Source organism: Ochotona princeps, chromosome 2 (genome assembly GCF_030435755.1).
Source record: "Ochotona princeps isolate mOchPri1 chromosome 2, mOchPri1.hap1, whole genome shotgun sequence".
NCBI lineage: Eukaryota > Metazoa > Chordata > Mammalia > Lagomorpha > Ochotonidae > Ochotona > Ochotona princeps.
The window spans coordinates 29,730,121-29,753,219 of NC_080833.1; the positions used below are offsets into that span (position 1 = coordinate 29,730,121).

A 23,099-nucleotide genomic window follows, 5' to 3' on the forward strand; every position below is an offset into this window, starting at 1 on the left:
ATGTTGGATAGTTAAGAAAATTTAAAACATGAAGCTTGACTTCAAAAAACCCAGTTTAATTAGAGAAATAGGGCTTGCATACAGAGATAGTTAACAATAGATATGATATGCTCAGTGCTTAAGTAAGTCGAACAAATTTGTAAGTGACATAGCACATCCAGTGGCAAGTATGGTCAGAAAGGCCTAAAAGGCAGAAGTGGGACTTCAGCTAGACTTTGAATGGAGGCTGTAATTTGGATAAGCCAAGATAGGAATAGATAATTTTGGGTGGGTGGGTGGGAGGTGAGGCAGGATGGACAAAGGCAGGAATGAGAGGAGGTGTGCTTGGAAACAATTCAGGATGATTGTAGCCCAGCTGGGGAGAATTTAGAGATAAAGTTGGAAGAACATAGGGATTGTGAATTCCTCAGGTCAGAGGTCAGATCTTATCTTTGTCTCCTCCAAATAAAAATATAGTGAGCAAAAACTGGGAATTTAATTTCTTAGGATTGTGGGGAGGTTTAAATATGAGAATGATCCTCTGGTTTTTTGGGAATCACCAGGTCACTACAGGATTTTGAAAAGCACAGTGATGCAGCCCAAATATAACTTGGGAAGATTTGTTGAAATGGCACATCTTCTCTGCTTGCATTCTGATTGCCCTTCTGAATTCTCAACTAAGATTCCAACAGTCTGCAAGATTCTGCTAATACCTTGTGATTTGTTTGTCCCTTTGCTTTGCCCAGTCCATCCTCGCCAGATCTTTGCCTCCTATTTTCATTGTCTTGAGGTACCATTGACTGGAAATAGTTAGAATTATCTTGAATGCTCTTTTCTTATCTCTGCATTTAGTAAGTAACTGAGCAAAGCTTAGCAGCTAAGGGCTGTTGTTTCTGCCTCTGCATTCTCATGAAGGGCTACCTGCCTTCTTTTTCCTGCTGTTTCTGCTCTAGTTGAGGGTTTTCAGTCTATTTTTTAGTCCATAAGAGTAGACTCTATCCTGTTTCTCTCCCTCTTAGTGTGTCTCTAGAGCAGTTTGGCCTTTTCAGTCCAATACCAGAATAATCTTCCAAAGTCCATCCTGCTTCAGAAAGTGTTAGTACAGTCTCTGTTCTGTTAAGTACACAGTCCTTGCTGGCTTTCTGGGTCCTCTAAGATTGGAGCTCAGTTAGATGATCCTGCTTGCCTCCTTTCTCAGTACATTTCTAAATGTTTGGGTTACCTCCCATTTCTGAAAACACATCTTGTGTACTTACATGTTTCCAAATCACTATGCTTTTTCCTGTTTGAAATTCTATAGCCCCTGTTTGGGCTATCAAAATATTTAGCTCTAATACCAATGACTTCTTGCTAGTTTGTTAAGATGAAGTTCAAATGTAAGTCCCAAGAACTCTTTTCCTACTGTCAGAATTAACCGACTCTGTAGTTGTGCTTCAGTATTATTTTGTACATGTAGTATTGTTGTTTTCTTAGTGTTGTGAATTATTAACATGTTGGTCTCTGCTACTATAAACTTCATAATATCGTGGAGCAGGCCCGTTTCTCTTCTCTGTCAGCTTGGGTGTATTATTTTTAGATTTTCAGGTGCTTTTGAGCTTCTTGAAGCACTTGTGATTTTTCTGTACCCCTTAGGGAACCAAAAGTGAAGCTCTTTTCTCACTTACTTTTCAGTGCCTGGTAGACAGACATTGTTGGATCAGAACATAGAACTGTACTTCAAATGCAGGCCTTTATTTAGTGCCAGGAATGTGCTCAAATTATTCCAAATAAGATAGCGCAGATGAGCAAATAAATAGTGATACCCCTCAATAGTTACCTAAACTAGAGTGTGTAAGGGATAGAAAAAGCTCCCAGAAGAGGTGATAGTCGAATTGAGTGTTGAAGGATGAGCAGACAGAGAAGGAGAGCTACATTTTACACAGAGGAAATAGGATCTTCAGAGATGTGGGTCCGCTTCTGGGAGGGCTTTTTGTTTGCTTGTTTTTAGCAAACCTACATTTTGGAATGTTTGGAAGGGTAGAGAGGGATGAGTGGCAGGGAGGCATCGTGTCACATGGGTCTTATATCTCAAGTTAGAAAGTTTGGATGTTTTACTGGATGGAGGCATCAGGCTTTGGAATCAGAGCTGGAGTCAAATCTGCCTTTATTACTTACCTCATGATCTTGGATAATAACTACCCACTAGGTTTGTTTAGTATTAGGAAGAATACATGCTTAGCAGGCCCAGCATGGTAGTCTAGCAGTTAAAGTCCTAGCCTTGCACACACCAGGATCCCATATGGGTGTGGTTCTAATCCCAGCAGACCTACTTGCCATTCAGGCTCCTGGCTTTGGATCAGCACAGCTCTGGCTGTTGCGGCTACTTGGGGAGTGAATCAGTAGATGGAAGAGCTACTCTCTGTCTCTCCTCCTCTTTGTATATCTGACTTTCCAATAAAACATTTTCTTAAAATGAATTTTAAAAAATGCTTAGCGCTTAAGCTCAGGGAAGGAAGTTTTGATTGTTTATTGAAAGACAGAGTTGGAGAGAGAGAGTCAGAGGGATAATCTTCCATCTGCTGGTTCAGTCCCCAAATTTCCAGAGTGACTGGAGCAGGGCTGGTCCTAAGCTTGGGGTCCTGCATAGGTGCAGAAGCCCGTGGTCCTGGGCCATCTCCTGATGCAATCATAGGTAAATTATCAGTGAGCTAGATAGGAACTGGAACAACCAGGACTTGAACTGGTGCCCATAAGGGATGCCAGTGCCACAGGTGGTGGCTTTACTTGCTATGCCACAGTGCTGGCTCCTCAGTGAAGGAATTTAAGATGGACAGTAACAAAATCAGCCTGCCTGAAAGATTGCTGGGAGCATTGAGAAGGATGGCTTAGAGCAAGGAAACCTGGTGGAAGGAAGGAAAGAGAGAAAACAGAATCCTGTTTCAGACAAATTGAGTTTCAGATGAGCATGAAAATTTTAGGAAACAATTAGATATATGAGAGCTATTTTGGGGACAAAGGTCCAACTGGAAGAAATAGATTTAGTAATTATTATTGTATATGTTACAGTTAAAACCATGCAGGTAGATCTGGGAGATATAGAGAATAGCTGTTTCTCACTTTTTGGGAAAACTGTGGGTTTTTTCCCTTTACCGTGTCAGAACAGCTTGCATCCTTCATGAGCACTTCCTTTCCATACACATCAGTTGACTCTTGGTTCCTGGTTATCTTCAGAAGCTAATATGGAATAAAGTGAAGGTTGAGGATGTGTAGACAAGGGGTTGGCAGAAGAGGAAGACCAACTAGTGAAGAGATTTGCCAGGTGAAGGCATGGCAATCAGTGTCTTCTGCTTCACAGAATTTGAGGTAGGATTTGACACTGCCCATTGAATTGGCAGTTAAGCAGTTGTGGAGAGAGCGGTTTCAGTAAGTTTGTAGAGCTGGAAGTTAAAGCCACATGGTTGAGTAGGACTAAGGAAGTGGAGTGTGAACATTGTCATCAGACATGTTCAGGAAGCTGAAGGGAGGGAACTGTTGGGGGAGAAGATATGGAAGATGTAAAGACAAGGAGATAATGGTCACTTCAATTTCCAGAGAAAAGAGGAGAGGTGGAATTAAACTATTAGGTGGGGAGCAGCACTGTGGCATAGCACAAAAAGCTGCTGCCTGCAATGCCATTATCTCATTAGGGCACAGGTTCAAATTCCAGCTGCTCCACCTCTGACCTAGCTGTGGAAGATAGTCCAAGCACTTGGGCAAGGCTTTGGTAGATGAGTTGCACAATTGGATAGTTAAACTGAAGAAACTAAATTAGACTACTCACATCTCTTTTTTTTAAAGATTTATTTATTTTTTATTACAAAGTCAGATATACATAGAGGAGGAGAGACAGAGAGGAAGATCTTCATTCTGATGATTCACTCCCCAAGTGAGCGCAATGGCCAGTTCTGTGCTGATCCGAAGTCAGGAACCAGGAACCTCTTCCAGGTCTCCCACGTGGATGCAGGGTCCCAAAGCTTTGGGTCGTCCCAGGCCACAAGCAAGGAGCGGGATGGGAAGTGGAGCTGCCGGGATTAGAACCGGTGCCCATATGGGATCCCGGGGCATTCAAGGCGAGGACTTTAGCCGCTAGGCCTCTGCGCCAGGCCCGACTACTCACATCTTAAGGTATGGAAAAAATTAGGCAGTGAACCAAAGAGAATTCAAGCGAATTCCACTTATTTTTTGTTAAGATTTGTTTATTTTTATTGGAAAGGCGGATTTACAGAGAGAAGAGACAGAGATAGAAAGAGAAAGAGAGAGATCTTCCATCCACTGGTTCATTCCCCACGTGGGCACAGTTGCCAGAGCTGAGCTGATCCAAAGAAGCCAGGAGCTTCTCTGTGGCCTCCCACGTGGGTGCATGGTCTCAAGGCTTTAGGTAATCCTCGACTGCTTTCCCAACCCATAGCAAGGAGCTGGATGGGAAGTGGAGCAACCAGGACATGCCCCAGTGTCCGTATGGGATCCCAGCACATGGAAAGGGAGGAATTAGCCACTGAGCTGTTGCACTGGGTCCCACCTCTTCTTTAAAATACATACTAGTTCGGGCTTGGCAGTGTGGCCTAGTGGCTAAGGTCCTCGCCTTGATCCCATATGGCCGCTGGTTCTAATCCCAGCAGCTCCACTTCCTCTCTAGCTCTCCTCCTCTCAGTATATCTGACTTTGTAATGAAAATAAAATAAATCTTATAAAAAAAAAATAAAATACATACTAGTTCAAAAGAGAAGTTGTTACCTTTTTCCTTTTCCATCTATGTATTGTTTGACATTATAGCAAAACTGCATACATTTTGTAGAGAACTTACAAAAAGAAATCTCGTAGGTAGCAATTTTAGTTTGTGTTGCCTTAGCCAGTCTTTTTCTTTTCTTTGTTTCTTTTCCTTTTTTTCCCCCCCTTTAAGATTCATTTGTTTTTATTGAAAAGGCAGATTGGAATTTATGGAGAAAAAGAGAGACAAAGATCTTCCATTTGCTTCCATCTGTTGGTTCACTCCCCAAATGGCCACAGCTGAACTGATATGAAGCCAGGCGCTTCTTTGGGTCTCCTATGCGGGTGCAGGATCCCAAGGCTTTGGGCCATCCTCTACTGTTATCCCAGGCCTCAAGCAGGGAGATGGGTGGGAAGTGGAGCAGGCATGAGCTGAATCGGCACCCATATGGGATGCTGGCACTTGCAAGGTGAGGATTTAGCTGCTAAACCGTTGCACTGGGTCCTTACCCAGTCTTCTAATTGTGTTGGCCCATCATAAAAGGTTTTTATTTTATTTTTTTTACGTCTTATTATATGTAGAGCTTCAGCTATTATAAGTTGTGGGAAACATAAAAAGTAAGGCATGCTCTCTTCCTTCAAGGAGTTTTATTGATTTCACTGGTGATCTGAGAATAAGTGTATTAAAAGCTTACTTTACATGTAATTATATAAGTGCCGATTGAGAGAATGTCATAATAATTTGGAGGACAAAGAGATCATTGAGAATAGGAGTTGCCAGTAAAAGTGGCCAGGCTAATTTTTCTCCAGCACGGATTTGGTGTTTATATATTCCAATTAAAAATCTTTCAGTGCTTCCCTTCGCATACAGAGCAAAGTTGGAACTCCTTTGCTTGTTGTGAAAGATCATGCACAGGCCTAGTTCATCTTGTCCAGTTTAAGTCGCATGACTAATACATATCCCATCTTTCAACCACTCTTAATTTTATGGAGTTCTCTGAATATAAGCTTTTTCTTGTCTCCATGAGTTTGCAATAGGTGTAAGTTTACCTAGCAGCATTGCTGATTCCTGTTTCTGGCTGACTTCTACTTATTAAGATAATAGTATTTATTTGAATGTTAGATTTACAAACTGAGGAAAAAACAGAGAGAAAGAGAGATCTCCCACCTATTGGTTCATTCCTAAATGGCCACAGTGGCTAGAGCTGAGCCCATCCAAAGCCAAGAGCCAGAAGCTTCTTCCAGATTTCTTTTGTTGGTGCAGTGTTCGAAGGCTTTGTTCCATCCTCTGCTGCTTTCCTAGGCCACCAGCTGAGAGCTAGATTGGAAATGATGCAATTGGGACTAGAACTGGCACCCATTGGGATACTGGCATTGCAGGCAGAAGTGATGTTGGCCCCACTTGTACTTCTAGTTAGAGTCACTGCTCTGGGAGCTTGTCTTCCCTACCTACACAGGGAAGGAAGCTTAACCGCTTCTCTTAGTGTTCTTTTAAAATTCTTCTGTTTGTCTGGGAGAGGCAAACAGAGAAACATCTCTCTTCTGCTTGTGTGCTCCCCAGACACTTGCAGTAGCTGGGATCAGGACAGGCTGGAGCCAGGAGCCAGGAGCTCACCATTGTCTACATACATGGCAGCAACTCCACTGCTACAACCATGGCCTGCTGCTTCCAGGAAGGGAAGAGGCTGGAGTAAGGAGCAGAGTTGGGACTTGGACTCAGGCACTCCACCAGTATGGGATGTGGGGGTTTTACCTTGTGTTTTAACTGCCAGGCCAGATGCCCACTGTCTATTATGTTCTGGAACACTCTGTGTTTACCTGTTGTATTGACATTTTTCTCATCCTTGCTATACTATCATCCCTCCAATAGGTAGAGATTGTGACTTTGCTGTTTCTTTTGCTAGCATCAAAGGGATTTAGCAGTTAGTTCTTTAAATAAGTACAAAAAGAACAAACAAGGGAATGAAGGGGTTCATTCCCTTCATTGAATAAATAACATCGGGAAGGTAGTAAGGAACAGAGGTAGCATGCCATGAATGGAAAATAAACAGTATGAGCAAAGTATCGGTGATTTAGATGACACTGCAGTTAGACTGGCCCTGATTTAGTGTGTGGGTGTCTTGGACTTGCAAAGGATGTTGAAGTTGTTGAATAGCTGAGTTACTATTACTATTTTATTTGAAAGGCAGAGTTACAAAGATTTTTCCATCCACTGATTCATTCTCTGAATGACCACGATGGCCAGAACTGGGTTAGTCTGAAGCTGGGAACCAAGACGTTGGCCCATTCTCTGCTAATTTCCCAGACACAGTAGCAGGGACCTGTTTCAGAGTGGAGCAGCCAGGACTCGAACCAGCACCTATGTGGGCACCTGCTATGCCACAGTGCTGGCCCAGACTATATAACTTCTAAGATTTGTTAATTCTGTGGCCATTGGTAGGAAGATAATTATTTCTTGCAAAGCAGGAAAGGTTATAAGGGTAAAATGAAATGAGAGACAAAGCTGGGGAAACTTACTGAATGACTACAAATTGAGACAAGTGTGTAGATAGCGGGTGGAGATAGTACACTGGCAGTATTTGGATGATGCCATATGATTTTTAGTGGAGTATCAGTAAGAAGAGACTAACTCATTAATGTAGAGAACCTCAGGCTGGTGCTGTCACATCAATAGCCAGCCTCTACCTGAAGTACCAATATCCCATATTGATGCTGATTCGTGTTCTGGCTGCTCCACTTTTCATTCAGCTCCCTGTTAATATCCTGGGAAAGCAGTGGAGGATGGCCGAACTCCTTGGACCCCAGCACGCACACATGTGGGAGACTTGGAAGAAGCTCCTGGCTTAGAATTGGCTTAGCTTTGACCATCATGGCCATTTGGGGAGTGGACTAGCAGATGGAAGGCCTCTCTCATTCTCTCTTTCTCTGTAACTCTTACTTTCAAATAAAAATAAATCTCCAAATAAAATAAAATAGAACCTTGATTCAGTGAGTTACTAGTGAACCGGACTATATATACTTCGTAGTTTTCTTCTAAAATATTCTCTGATTTAGGAAAGAATTGGAAGAGTCAAGCTATGGTAGTAATTAAGGTTTGGAGATGGCCAGGGTGAGCACACTAATACAAGGTTACATGAGTGAGAATCCCTGGGTGATGGTGAGACAGCTTGGAATTGCTTCACTCTGTTGTCCACCACAGCCAGGAACACAATTAGAAGTTCTTACATTATAAAATAAAAATAGAGTTATGGAAAATTGGGAATAATTAGAGAATATCAGAGATTGGTAAAGATACTGGTAAATTGATATGTTCGGAGAAAGAATAAAACCCAGGATGGTCAGTGGGAAGGCTGGATATGAATTGCAGGTGAAAGTCAACGGAGCCTGATCAGGTCAGAAACAACTTCCCAAGTTGGTCAGGGAAGGTTACATAGAAGAGCGTAGTCAACAGGGAACGGCAAGGATGATTTTTAATGAGATGGTGTAGGAGATGGGTGGCATGGCTTCAAATAAGTTGACTAGTGGGAGGACTGATGGTAAAGTGATCTGGAAGTGGCTCTTGGGGTCCGTTAGGGGTGCAAGAAAGTAGGGGCCTCCTCAGGACAGACCTCTGCGGAGCAGTCATTGTCAAGTGTTAAAGATCAGGAAAAACTGAGAAAGGAGCCTGTTTATATTCTGTCTAGGAACAGGGGAAATGATTTGTGCAATGAGGGTAAGCTGGGTGATTTTGAGAATCTGGCTGGTGAGGAAATTGGAAGGCAGAAGCCGGATGCAGCAGAGCCTTGCAGAGGCAGAGTGGTGCCCGGGGAGGTAGCCTCCCGCCTCTTCCGTCAGTGATGGCCACTGCGTTGGAGCTTACAAAGGAAGCAGGGAATCACTCTGTTCCTCTATCTGCTCTAATGATTGTGGCAAGGAGGTGTTGCCATGACACAACGTAATTTTTGAGGCTTGTGAGTCTTATCTGAACTATAAAGAAACAGCCTGGTCAGGACCAAAGAGGAAGTTCAGATAGGCCAACTTTGCCAGCAAGTCAATGTCCCATGGTTCTGTGGCTAAAACCGATCTTATGTAAAGTGGTCCCTGAGAAACTGTGGAGTATGTGCAAGTCAGGCATGTGATAACTTGTTGCTTGTACAGTACTAAGCCTTCTCTTTCTTTTACAGATGAGCGAGACCGGGTTCAGAAAAAAACGTTTACCAAGTGGGTCAACAAGCACTTGATGAAGGTAGGACTCCCTCCTGTGTGCTGCCATAGCACTCCTGACTGCTCGTACTCGGGGCCTGTTGGTCCTTTCTAGCAGGTGGCTCACAGTGGCTGCTGCGTGCTATATGGAATCTGGGAAGATACACATAGAATTTATCTTTCTGTTTCAAACTAATATGGTCATAGTATTGTGGGAACGTGTCATTTTCTTTGTAGGACAGTATTTTTTATTTGAAATAATTACTTAGGGAGAGATCGAAACAGAGAGAGAGAGAGAGAGCAAACACGAACACAAAGTGCTCAAGGAGCTTAATTCGTTTTTCTTAAGTGAGTGCAGGGCCCAAGTACTTGGCCACCTTCTGATGATTTCCCATGCCCATGTGACATGCCAGTGTCACAGGGGAAGTATTAACCTCCTGTGACACAATACTGGCTGCAGTAGGACAATATTAACAGTACACGAGAAGACCCAGGTTGAGCATACTATATAACGGATGCTACAAGTCTAAGAAAATTGCTACTAGCTTTCCAAATTATTTTATAAGCCCCTTTATTTTTTAATCTGACTTTTAATCTATGTAAAGATATGACAGAGAGATTTTATTTTCTTTTTGAAAGTGCACAAATCTGAATCCTCACATGAGATTTACCACTACTTAGCTCAAGATAAAAAAAAAATTCCTGAATGGCTAGGGTTGGGGGGGAAGAGCTTGTGATTATTATTATTATTTTTTAAAGATTTATTTTATTTTTTATTGAAGAGTCAGATACATATAGAGGAGAGACAGAGAGGAAGATCTTCCGTCCATTGATTCACTCCCCAAGCAGCCGCAACAACTAGAACTGTGCCGATCTGAAGCCAGAAGCCTGGAGCTTCTTCTAGGTCTTCCATGCAAGTGCAGGGTCCCAAGGCTTTGGGCTATCCTTGACTGCTTTCCCAGGCCTCAAGCAGGGAGCTGGATGGGAAGTGGAGCTACCGGGATATGAACTGGCGCCCACATGGGATCCTGGCGCGTTCAAGGCGAGAACTATAGCCGCTAGACCACTGCACTGGGCCCCCACGATTATTATTTTTTTTTTAATTTTAATACATTTTATTATTATTGTTATTATTTTATAATACAGTATCATATTCCCTTATCCTCTCCCCAGTTCCCTCCCCCCCAGTTCCTCTATATCATTACTAACGTATAGTTCTTCATACTCAGTCATATGTCCATCATTGCAGGCACAGACAATGGCAGAGAGTCCAGAATCCTATTGTCAAGATATACTATACAGTTTCATTGTAAGTCCATCTTTGTCTGGAAGTAGAAATGCATACCACACTACATCCTCACATCTGATTGTTAGTCTCAATTTCGCAGCTACTGTACATCTCCTTAAATGAAAAGTCATGATTCAAAATCAACAATAGAAAGAAGAAATTTACAATGCCATGAAGTTAAATGACATGTTACTAGATATGACAGTTTCCATTACACAGCTACTATACATCCCCTTAAATGAAAAGTCATGATACAAAATCAACAACAAAAGGAAAAATAGAAAGTTACAATGCCTGAAGTTAAATGACATGTTACTAGATATGACAGTCTCTTTACACGGCTACTATACATCCCCTTAAATGAAGAGCCACAAAACAAAATCAACATCTGGAAGAAAAAAGAAGTTAACAACATCAAGAAGTTAAGTAACATGCTATTAAATGACTAATGTGTAGTTGAAGAAATGAAAATCAAGAACCTTCTTGAAGAAAATAATACCACTGCATGTTCTCGAGTCATTGAATGATTTAATCAGAAGGAAGTGTTTTGAAGAGATGAAAACAACAGAAAACAACAAAACACATGTGATATAGTTTCCGCTGATCTTTGTTGAAGTGTGTCTCCTCCAGACATTAAGCAGATGGGTTTTGTTTTTTAATCCAGTGTACTAATCTATGACGTTGATTGAGCTTAAGCCATTTGCATTCAGGGTTTAATATACATGGGTGTTACTTTGGTCCTGTCGTTTTAGGAATGGGTTGTTCATTGGTTTAGTCTTCTGTTGTCATTTTACTGGGATGTTGTTCACTTTTGCCTTTGGTTTTGGTAGGTGCTATTCCTCTTTTCTGTCAAGAGAACTTCTTGAGGTATCATTTGTAGGGAAGGTTTGGAAAAGGCAAATTCTTTTAGCTTTTCTTTACTGTGGAAGAATTTTATTTCATTTTCAAAGACAAAAGAAAGCTTTGCTGGATATGTTATCCTAGGCCGACAATTTTTTTCTTTTAGAATCTGGAATATGTCATTCCATTCTCTTCTTGCCTGTAGAGTTTCCTCAGAGAGATCTCCTGTGAGCTTAATTGGCATTCCTTTATATGTCAATTGATTTTTTTCGCGTGCACATTTAAGAATCTTTTCCTTATGTTCTGTTGAAGAGAGCTTGATTATCATATGTCGTGGTGAAGATCGCTTTTGATCCAGCCTGTTGGGAGTTCTGTGCCCCTCCTGGACCTTGTTTCCCAATTCTTTCTCCAGATGAGGGAAATTTTCCCTTATTATTTCATTAAATACATTTGCAAACTCAGCTTCTCTTTCTGTACCTTCTGGGACTCCCATAACTCTAATATTTGACCTCTTAATAGTGTCTTTCAATTCTTGAATACTTTTTTTGGCCTGATCCAACTCTGCTTCCAGCCTTTTGTTTGTTTCCCCCTGATGACAGGAAATACCTTCCATTTCCGAGATTCTTTCTTCTGCTTTCTTCATTCTATTTTAGAGACTCTCTACTGTACTCTTAATTTGCTCTACTGTGTTCTTAATTTCTGATATACCAGCCTTGATTTGCTTTATTGCTTCCTTAAATTCTTTGAACTCTTGCATGAGTTTCTGATTTTTGATCAGAATCTTTAAAATGAGTTTTATGGATTCTGTGTGCCCCATTTTCTCGATGTCTTCCTCAGTTAACTCTGAGGTAGGCATAGGGTTTTGCTCCTTTGTAGGGGAATCTTCGGTAATATTCATTGTGCCTTTGTCTCTTCTTTTGCTCTTGGTCATTGCACTTCTGGTTAGCAGAGTCTTGAATTCCTTGGGGCAGGTTTCTAAGCTTTGTCACCCACAGGTCTACAATGCGATGTTACTTTTGTGGTTGGTACACAGCTTTTTCCTTGCAGCCACTTGTGCCACAACCTCCAGCGAGTTGCAGGTCTGGGTTCTTACGTCAGATTTCCACCGTGGTCTCCACAGCCCCAGCTCTTGGCTCACCACTCTCCACCTCCTTTGATACCGTGCTGAGGCTGCACTGTTGTCACTGCAACATTTCTCCCACTTCTTGTTGGAGCCGGTCCCAGGATTAGAGATACACCAGGTGTCCTCTTTAATTAGGTTGTTGGTGGCGCTGATCTTACCGGAACCTGTTGGACTTTAGGTCTGGGTGCCAGACGGACCTATTTTGACCGGCACGCTGCCAGAGTCAGTATTATTTTCCTGTGCGACCAGTGCAGTCACGGACCTCAGCAAGTTCTCGCAAGATCAGCACATGCGCAGTTCACTATTGTCCCCATGCAGTCCCAAAGCTATTGCCACAGTGCCCAAAATGGCGCCTGATATACAACCACTATAATTCTTGATCTGCTGGCCATCAGATCCGAGGGCTACCCAGACCTGTCCTGGGTGGAATCCATAGAATGCTACGTCGTTGCAGTTCACTGAGACAGAAATGAGCTCACTCCCAACTCAGCACATGCTCCGTCCCTTCCCTTGCCCTTTTCTTCTTTCGCAAAATGGCGCCCAATTCAGCTCTAAGGAGCTGATTGGGCTGTGAAATCCACTCTGTTCTCAAACTGCCCATCTGAGATCTGCTGCTCTGTCTCTGCTCCTGGTCAAATCAAACGGACCAGCAGAACGGACAGTTCTTTGTCTGGGTTCACCACCTGAGCTCCCAGTGAAAGTGCCTTCCCACCTGGTTGCTGGTGGAGTTCCGGATGCTGTTGAAGTTTAGATCGCCGTGCTGGAGCATCAGTCTCTGCAACACCACACCGTTGTGTCCGCTGCTTTCCTGTGTCTGTCAGTCTCCAGGTACCCCTCTGCTGTTGTTCTGTCCCTTCCTATTTCCTGAAATATGTCCTCTCTGCTTCATCCTGATTAAATGTTTTTCTGTCCGCATAAACGTGTCCTTACCCTATTCCGCCATCTTGATTCTCGATTATTGTTTTTGAAGGAGGAAAGGAACCAAGGCAGACGTGCATGAGTGTGAGAGGCCGAGCTAGGGGTAAACAGTGTGACTGCTGTGGCAGGCTCTGCAAACAGAGTTGAGTGGTAATGACTGCTGATCTGAGAGAGGTCTCCAGGGATCTCTTGGTTGCCAAATGCTGTGGTCTAGTTTCACCCTCTGATGGGATTTTTTGGTAGCGTTTGACACCATTGTTTGCTCTTTGAAGCCTTCTGTGATGTAGACTCCTAGAGTTTTGCTTTATTCCTGAATTCCCTCTTTCTAAGAATGTCCTTCTTTCTGCTTTTTATGGGCTTTTCTTGCATGTTCATGTTCCCCAGTTTCCTAATCTTGGCCATTTTCCTGTTTTATTCTCCGTATTCTTTTTGATCCATCTCATCTGATTTAGTCCCAGGGTTGTTTGGTTGCCTGGAACACAAAAAAACCACAAGTAGCTGTGAGTGCAGGATTGCCTTGCTAAGTCTGGCGTCTGCATGCAGCTGGACTTTATGTGAAAAGTAAACACCTCAAGCAACTACTTTTTCTCCTTTTATGAAGCTTGTGTCCCCTCATTTTCACCTCTTTGTGCACATCTCTGACATCCATTTCTCTGCATTTGTTACCATGGTGAATGTGTGAGCTGCAATGCAGCTGCCCTGAGGCTGGGGTAGGTGTTGACACATGGCTATGGCTTTACCCAGACTGCCCACATCTGGTATCCATGTGCTTGGTTCATGTCCTGCTCTTCCCCTTCCAGTCCAGCTCCCTGCTGTGTACATTCTGGAAGGCAGTAATGATGATTCCAAGCAGTTAGTTTCCTGCTAGCCACATGAGAGACCCAGGCTGAGTTCTGGCTTCCTGGCTTTGACCTGATCCAGCTAATTCAGGCATGGGGGTGTGGACCAGCAGAGAAGATGACTTTCTCTGTCCTGTCACTGTCACTCTGCCTTTCAAATGAAAGTGAAAATAATTTAAAAAATTTTTTAAAGTTTATGAAAAAATAGAATTAAAAGATGAATTTATTTTTAAAAATGCCTGAGACCACATTATTCTAAAGGGACAAGTAGCGGAAATCTGATCAGTGGGATTTCTTTGAGTTAGTAAGTAAGCAAGCTACAGCTGTGGAGGTCATTACAAAAATCATATGTGGCTCTTTAGGACCACTTGTTTATTTTTTTAACGCTGATTTATTTGAAAGGCACAACGATAGAGAAAGAGGGAGACACATAAAGAGAGAGAGAGTGAGAGAGATTTTCATCTGCTGGCTCTCTCCCCAAATGGCCGTAACAGCCGGGTCTGGGCCAGGTGAATGCCAGGATCTCTATCTGGGTCTCCCACATCAATATCAGGGGCCCAAGTAATTTGAAACATCATCTGCTGCTTTTGCAGGAGTATTATTGGTAGGAAACTGGGTCAGAAACAGAAGAGTTAAGGTTATAGGTGGTGAGGTATTGCAAATGGTGGCTTAAGCCACTACACTACATTTGTTTGGAGGGAGCTATAGGAGAGGATGGTTTTCAAATTACAAGATTTGAATAAAGAGCCAGACCTCCCTGAGTCAGTGACCTGTGTTTCTCACAGTGTATACGGACATGTTCATCTGGATGCTATTGAGATTATTCCCATGTGAATATCGCGCACATCCAAAATTGCGAAATAGTTTCGCTGTACCTGTTTGTCCAAGTTGAGAACTTTGCATCGTTTTTGGTCAATGCCATTCATAATCTTTCCCTTGTTCCCGAGTCCCATCAATCACTTCTTCCTCAGAAAGATCACTTTACCGTTTCTTTTCCAGCTCCATCACTTGTACTGTCACCCACAGCCTCTCTGTATCTCACATTAACCACTTTGATTGTTTTCTATTAAAACAATGATGATGATCATCCCTATAGTAGTTTGTTGTTGACAGTCTGTTGTAGATTAGACATTCCATACTAAATTCTTTACATGGCTTATCTCATATAATCCCTCAGTGACTTTAAATTGTAGGTTTCAGCAATTTCTCCATTTTTGGTCATTGAGAAAAATGAAATTTAGAGTCACTTGTTCAAGGTCACGCTGCTGGACAGAGGCAGCTCAAGTTCAGTGCCTGCGCTGCACCTGTGCGCTACTGACCGTAACTTTTGCTTCCCTTTGCTAGACTCCTACTGCCACATTCCCCGCAGATGTTACACTCTTGCCGACTTAGGCATCATGATATTTTGCACTCTTTGTCGTTGTTGTGTTGCTTCTTCTTTTTGATATTCCAATATCATCCCCAAATTTATTCTGTCTGGATAACACCAACTTAATACTTCTGTTTTTTTTTAAGATTTATTAATTATTATTGGAAAGTCAGATTTACTCCTGTACTGCTTTCCCAGGCCACAATCAGGGAGCCAAGCAGGGAGCTGGGTGGGAAGTAGAGCAGCTGGGACATGAACTGGCATTATGGGATCCTGGCACGTGCAAGCCACATGATAGCCACTGAACTATCATGCCAGGCTCAATACTTCTTAATATATTAATATATAGTTTTTGATTTCCCATGTGTAATTGACTTTTCCTTGTGCCCCTTACTGGATTTCTTACATCCTGTTTTGTGCCTATAGCATTTATATGCATTCCATATCCTTCTGCTAGGTTGTGACTTGAAAGCAGATACTGTGTTTTGAGGGAGAGTAAAGGCCTTCAGTGGCTTCTGATTGATGGCTGTCACGATGCAGCAGTCTCCTGAGCAGCTTGTGCAGCCACGTGAGGCGAGTCACTGCTCCCCAAACCCTGTGTGCTTGCACAACCCTTTGCTTGTTTATTCCTTTGTTCCTATAATATATATCCCAGATATCTCTGCCTTGTTATCACCCACTTAGTTGCTTAAGGCCCATCACTTTCCTGAAACTCGACTCTCATTCCTTAGACTAAATCAGTCGCAAGTCGGTTTGTGTTGCATATCGCTTTGAAGGGATCCCTGTGTGCCCCACATCTCATTTCCTCATTCGAGTGTTCCTTAAAGGCTGAGGCTGTGCTGTGCCACTTCCTTTATCAAGCACTGTACAAGTAATGTGAGAATTTCATGTGTTTCTGTCTTGAGTAAACATATACATATATATATATATTTTATTTATTTAAGATTTATTTATTTTTATTGGAAAGGTAGATTTACAGAGAGAAGGAGAGACAAGGAAGATCTTCCATTCACTGGTTCACTCCCCAAGTGGTTGCAATGGCCGGAGCTGAGTCTATCCGAAGCCAGGAGCCAAGAGCTTCTTCTGTGTCTCCCATGTAGGTGCAGGGTCCCAAGGCTTTGGGCTGTCCTCGACTGCTTTCCCAGGCCACAAGCAGGGAGCTGGAAGGGAAATGGAGCAACTGGGATATGAACTGGCACCCTCTCGGCATATGGAGGGCGAGGATTTGTCCACTACGCTATTGTGCTGGGCCCAATAATATATATTATAATAAATATATATATATTTAAGATTTGTTTATGTACTTGAAAGAGTTAGAGGGAGCAACTGAGAGAGAGTGCTTCCATATACTGGTTCACTCCCCAAATAGTTGAACTGCTGAAACTGGACCAGTCCAAAGCCAGGATCCCAGAGCTTCTTGTGGGTCTCCCATGTGATTGCAGAAGCCCAAGTATTTGAGCCATTTTTCGCTGCTTTCCCAGGTGCATTAACAGTGAGCTGGTTCAGAAGTGGAGCAGCCAAACTCAACTCAATACCCACCTGCAGTGCTGGCTCAGCAGGCGGTGGCTTTGTATGTTACGCTGCAGTGCTGGCCCTGTAAATAATATTCTGTCAGAGAAGCCCATTCTCCTCTTGAAGGAAATAAAGATATCTTATCCTCTCGATTTTTATAACCAAATAATTAGAGGGGTAACATGGCATTCTCAAGATCATATGACCCCGGAGGGAGCTGCTGAGCATCAGTGGGAAGTCTTCAGATCAAAGCTGAATGGCCTTGCTACTGAACAAGCCTCCCTTGATTCACCTGCCATGCCTCATTTCTCCCACAGTGGGAAGAACTGCAGCCATCCTGCTTAAGCTTGCCCCCCTAAAATTTACAATTGAATGCAAGTGCTCTAACTCCTGCTGCTCATTTGTGGCTGTTGCTGCCTGTTGGAGCTCTGTCTCAGCACTGTGTGATGACAGGAGGCCTGGGAAGAGAGAAGCCAGAGGAACACATCACAGCATTGTTAGTTGTTGGAGGCCAGCCAGAGCTTTGACTCAAATCCTCGGCTATTTTTCATCTCTTCTCAGGCTACCAGCCTCACCAGTTCCTACAGCAGTTTCTCATCTTAGGGTATTTCAGAGAAACCTTTACTGCTCATAAAAGCACTGCTATAAGTTAAAATTCTTTGAACTTTAGCCTGAGAATCAGGGTTCAGAATTTGGTTTCTGCAGCTCAAATAACCTTTGCCTGCTTCCCCAAGTGCACCCCAATTAGCGTTGTCTTCAGTAGCAGACCAGTGCATGGTCAAACCTATCAAGGCTTGCAAATTCTAGGTTTAGTTGATTGAAGATGTCTTGGGTTCACAGATATTCATTTGGGAAGCTGTCCTGGAATGAGCAAATTACATTCTTATTGGTTAATTGACAACACTTTTGATTCAGTTTTAAAAGAGATTTGTTAAGGATGTAAGCATGTGAAATACATAAACAAATGATTTAGCATACAAGTCCACAAACCTAAGAGATCTGTTTATTATGCCAGGGCCATCAAAAAGAAAAATCTAGAGTTCAGTTGTCCATGCTGGGACCGGATGTTGTGGTGTAGTGGTTTTGGTTGTTGCTTAGGATACCTGTACTCCCTATTTGAGTGCCTGGTTTGAGCCCTAGCTACTTTGTGTTTCTGATCCTGCTAATGTGCCTGGGAGGCAGTGGGTGATGCCCAGGGTTTCCTGTTGCCCAGGTGGAAGACCTGGGTGGAGTTCCTGACTCCTGGCTTCAGCCTGGCCTAGCTGTGGTTGTGTGGGCATTTGGGAAGTAAGCCAGCAGATGGAAGATACCTCTCTCTTGTCTCGTTCTCTTGCATAAGCTCTTCTTCCACAAGAGAGATGCTTTTTCTCAGCAGTTCCTATTGACTTCAGAAATTAGTAGGTAGAAGGGAAAGAGCAGTATTTAATCTCCCAGATGGAATCCATCTTCCCAATTTTAATTCATGTATGTAATCTAGAAGCCACTGGGCCTTCCTGGAATTTTAGTTAAAAAGTTTTAGATCTGGGACCAGTGTTGTTGCATTGTAGGAGTCGCAGCCTGCAGCCCTGGCATCCCATATGGGTCCCAGTTCATGTCCTGGATGTTCCATTTTCTATCCCACTCCCTACTAATGGCTTAAGAAAAGCAGTGGAGGATGGTTCAAGGGAAGGGAGGCCTGGAAGAAGTTCTAGGCTCCCAGCTTTGAACCAGCCTGTTCTCTGATGCTGCAGCCATTTCAGGAGTGAACCAGTGGATGGAAGATTCTCTCAAATAAATAAAAACGTATTTAAAAATAATACTAAAATGAGATAAAACTTTACATCTGTTAGAAAATGTTTTCTAAGTAGCACTCCCAACTTTTCTGTTTGAGAGTAGCATTCTCTCCAGCACAGCCTCTGTGGTGGCTGCATGTGGCAGCTCGCTTGAACTGTCTCACCTCACTGCTTCTTCGTGTCTGTGGGATTGTCTGAGAGCCTGGTAGTGGAGCGTGGCTGGAGAGCTTAGTTGCTGAGGAAGGAAGTCGTGCCTTTGTTGATGAATGTGACTGTATGGCAGCAGTTTGTGGCTATCTGGCTTGATTTTTTTTTTTAAAGATTTATTTGTTTCATTACAAAGTCAGATATACACAGAGGAGGAGAGACAGAGAGGAAGATCCTCCATCCGATGATTCACTCCCCAAGTGAGCCGCAACGGGCCGGTGCGCGCCAATCCGATGCCGGGAACCAGGAACCTCCTCCGGGTCTCCCACGTGGGTGCAGGGTCCCAAGGCTTTGGGCTGTCCTCAACTGCTTTCCCAGGCCCCAAGCAGGGAGCAGGATGGGAAGTGGAGCTGCCGGGATTAGAACCGGTGCCCATATGGGATCCGGGGCATTCAAGGTGAGGACTTTAGCCTTTAGGCCATGCCACCGGGCCGTATCTGGCTTGATTTCACACTAAATGCATCTCAGCTCTCGCAAAAAAACAACTTTGAAGCTTGATTGTAGACTTCAGCTTTACTCTAGGGTCTCTATTTTTTTTTTAATATTCATTTTATTTTTATTGGAAAGTCAGATACACTGAGAGGAAGATCTTCCATCCGATGATTCACTCCCCAAGAGGCCACAATGGCTGGTGCTGAGCTGAGGCAAAGCCACTCAGGTGCAGGATCCCAAGGCTTTGGGCCATCCTTGACTGCTTTCTCAGGCCACAGGCAGGGAACTGGATGGGAAGTGGCGCCCATATGGGATCCCTGTGTGTAAGGCCAGCTCTTTAGCCACTAGGCCACCATGTTGGCCCCTAGGTTCTCTGTTTTTGATGCCGAAGTTATTCTTATGTGGTAAAACTGTCTTTTGTGTGTTATAGAGTCAGCCCCTTCTTTAGAAGCTCTTGTTACTCCGGGTTGGCTTGTCCCTACTGCTATCAGATTCCTAAAAACTTAGAGATTGGGGTCAGTGCTGTGGCGTAGTAGGATAAGCCTCTGCCTATGGTGCTGGCATCCCATATGGGCAGTGGTTTGAGTCCTGGCTGCTTCTCTTCCAATCCAGCTGGCTGCTTATGATCTGGGAAAGCAGTGGATGGCTCTTGGACCTCTGTCTGCATAGAAGATCCGGAGGAAGTTTCTGGCTCCTGGCTTCAGATTGGCTCAGCTCTGGCCATTGCAACCATTTAAAGAGTGAACCATTGAATGGAAGACCTCTATGTATCTCTCCTTCTCTCTCTAATTCTGCCTTTTAAATAAAAATTAAAATAAATTATAAAAAATTGTAGGGACTTCTCATAACAGGGAGATATGGTATTCTCATCTTAGGTCACCAGCCCACTCTCACCCTGTGTCTTTTATGTATATGTGTATGTATGTTTTTAAGATTTATTTGTTTGAAGTGCAGAGGTACAGACAGAGAAAATGGTGGAGTGAGGGAGAGAAAGAGAGAGAGAGAGAGAGAGATCATCCATCTCTTGGTTTACTCCCAAGATAGCTGCGAAGGCCAGGGCTGGACCATGCTGAAGCAAGGATGCTGGAACTCCATCTGGGTCTCCCACATGGGTACCAAAGACCAAGTAATTAAGCTGTCTTCCACTGATTTCTCAGATGCGTTAACAGGGAGCTGGATTGGAAGTTGAACATCTAGGATTCTAACAAGCACCTTTATGGGATGCCAGAGTCATGGGTGGCATCTTCTTCCACTATGCCACAACACAGCCCCATGCTGTATCCTTTATTAAGTATAGATGGGAGAAAGTAACTTTATCTTCAAAACTTCCTCCTTTGATCTGTTTATTGTTCTTCAACCTAGTTTAGATCAATGAAACTGCTGGTTGTGTTTCCTTTTAATATGCCATCTTAGAGAAAAGTTTTCTAGATCTGATATTCTGCAAAAAAAAAAAATCCAAGAATGCTTTTTTTTGGCGGAGAAGGGTTTCTCGGTAGTTACAATGTTGACAGAGTGCCATTGACTGTTGAGGCATCATGGAAGCTTGGGAAAGGAAAGGATGCCACTGGAGTCAGGAGAGTCCCTGGACCCAGCCCTGACAGATACATCACTCCCTGTGGAATAGTTGGCTCATCTGTTAACTGAGAGGATTAAAGGTTAAGTGCTCTTTGAAGTCCCCTTGGGTACTTCTGTAGCATTTATATTCCCTGCTTAGAAATTAGGGCAAGCTGTTTTTTTCAGTTTTAAGCCACTGTTTTAAAAAGAATTAGGAGCACAGAACCAACTCAGCAATTGAAACCACCAGCTGATCGGGGTGATGGACTGTGCCGGGCCCTGTGCTTGCTAGAACATACAAGAAACTAGTCTGGGAATACCTCAGAGTTTCTTTGGAGATCTCCCCAATTGAACTGCTGGACTCAGAACTCTAATCAAGAAAAGACAGAAGACAGAGCAGATCAATCATTCATCTCAGCTATATGTTGGCAGCGAAATATGGGGCAAACGGAGACTTTATAATGGACCATATCAATCAGTGGACGACCTCATCAAGTGAAACTGGCAGCGGTTCATAACTGGAGAACTATTAACACCACTCGAGCACATATCTCAGAGCATGCCCCACATCCGGGACTCAGAGTGGGCGGGAAACCGGGTGGGGCTTCTCCCTCAGTATCCCCCTTTACCTCAGATACATGATGGAAACAATATGGACATAATAGTATTATCCACTTCCCTATCCCCCTGAACCTTTTTTTTTCTTTTTCTTTCTTTAACTGTAATTAACTATGAAAAGATTGTCAACAACAACACAATAAAATAGATTTAAAAAAAAAAAAAAAGAATTGGGAGCACAGAGGTCTTCTTGGCTTGTTGATGCTGTGGAACCAGGGGGAATTGGCCTGGGTTGGAATGGGCTTGGTCTCTCAAAATTTAGAGTTTCACTAGCTTTAGAAGATTGCTTTATTAATACTTAATTCACACATCATCTAAGTATACAAATCACTTTTTTAAGGTATACAGACTTGTGGTATATTCACAGAGTTGTGCAGTCATCACATTTAATTTTAAAACATTGTCATCATCCTAAAAACAGACACTACACCTTATAGCTGTCAAACCGTCACCCTTAGCTATAGGCTTTTCCTATCCACAAGCTTTCTATCTCCATGGATTTTCTATTTTAGATAAACTATTCAAATGAAACCATTCAATATGTGACCTTTGGTAACTGACTTCCTTCACTTACCGTAATATTTTCAAGGTTTATTCACATTGTAATATCAGTATTTCATTTTGCAAGTTGCTGGATGATATTCTTGTGGATATACTACATTCTGTCTGTCCATTTATCAGTTGATGGGTATTTGAGCTGTTGCCACTTTTTGATTTTTATGAACAGTGCTGCTGTGAGCATTCGCTTAAAAGTTTTTGGCCATTTTCAGTACTCTTTAGTTACATACTTAGGAGTAGAACTGGTGGGTTGTATCATAATTTGAGTTTAGCTTTTTGAGGAACTTAATCTAACAGGTTAAGTTGCACCCAGCAACAGTGTATGAGTCTTCTAGTTTCTCCACATTATCCTTGATGCCTATTATCCATCCTGATGGTAGCCATCCTAGTAGGTGTAATCCTTAAGGTTTTTATTTACATTATAACTAATATTAACATTTTTTATTTGCATGTTAAAACATTTTTTATTTGTTTGAAAAGCAGAGTTATAGACACAATCTTCCTTGTGCTGGTTCACTCCCCAAATGGTCATTGGCAGCTTTACTTGCTATACTGTAGCACTGGCCCCACGCTTGACTGTTTCTAAAACTTTAAATGTTTAGAACTTTGTATTAAAACACTTATGGAAAATTTCAGAGGCAACTAGCATGTGTAGGAAGAAGTAAGGACGGTAAAATAGGACAGACCTGGAACTGTTTATCTGGGTCATTTACTAGCTGTATGATTTCGGGATGTTAGTTGAGCCCTCCAAATCCTGTCTCTGTGTCTGAAATACTTCCAATAAGGAAGCACCTAGTGTCAGTTATTTCTTTAGTTTCCTCAAGCAGAGCTTTGTCCCATGTGCTTCAGAAGCAGACACTTCTCCCCTGCTGAAAATTATGCAAGTGGGGTTGGTTTGTGATCTAGTAATTAAATCCACTTAGGATGCCCCCAGCTCACACTGAAGTGGTTTGAGTTGAGTTCGGGCTCCTCCGTTTCCTGTCCAGCTTCCTGCCTGTGTGCATGCTGGGAGGCAGCAGATGGTGGCTCAGGTGCTTGGATCACTGGGCTCCCAGCTTGGGCATGGCTGCTACTGGCGTTTGGAGAGTGAACCACTGAATGGAAGAGCCCTCTCTTCCTCTCTGTCTTTGAAATACAGTGAAAGGAATTCAGGTAAATTTTTTCTCATTTTTAAACACCTCAA

The 23,099-nt window shown here is 42.9% G+C and overlaps 1 protein-coding gene across 9 annotated transcripts in view; it reads left to right on the forward strand.

Moving 5' to 3' along the window:
* Positions 1 to 23,099, forward strand: part of MACF1 (microtubule actin crosslinking factor 1) — a 388,597-nt gene that overhangs the window by 134,478 nt on the left and 231,020 nt on the right. For all 9 annotated transcript variants that reach the window (XM_058679238.1, XM_058679296.1, XM_058679275.1 and 6 more), the window contains exon 2: positions 8,868 to 8,929. In XM_058679238.1, the coding sequence (XP_058535221.1) occupies positions 8,868 to 8,929 (62 nt within the window). The remainder of the gene's footprint in view (positions 1 to 8,867; positions 8,930 to 23,099) is intronic.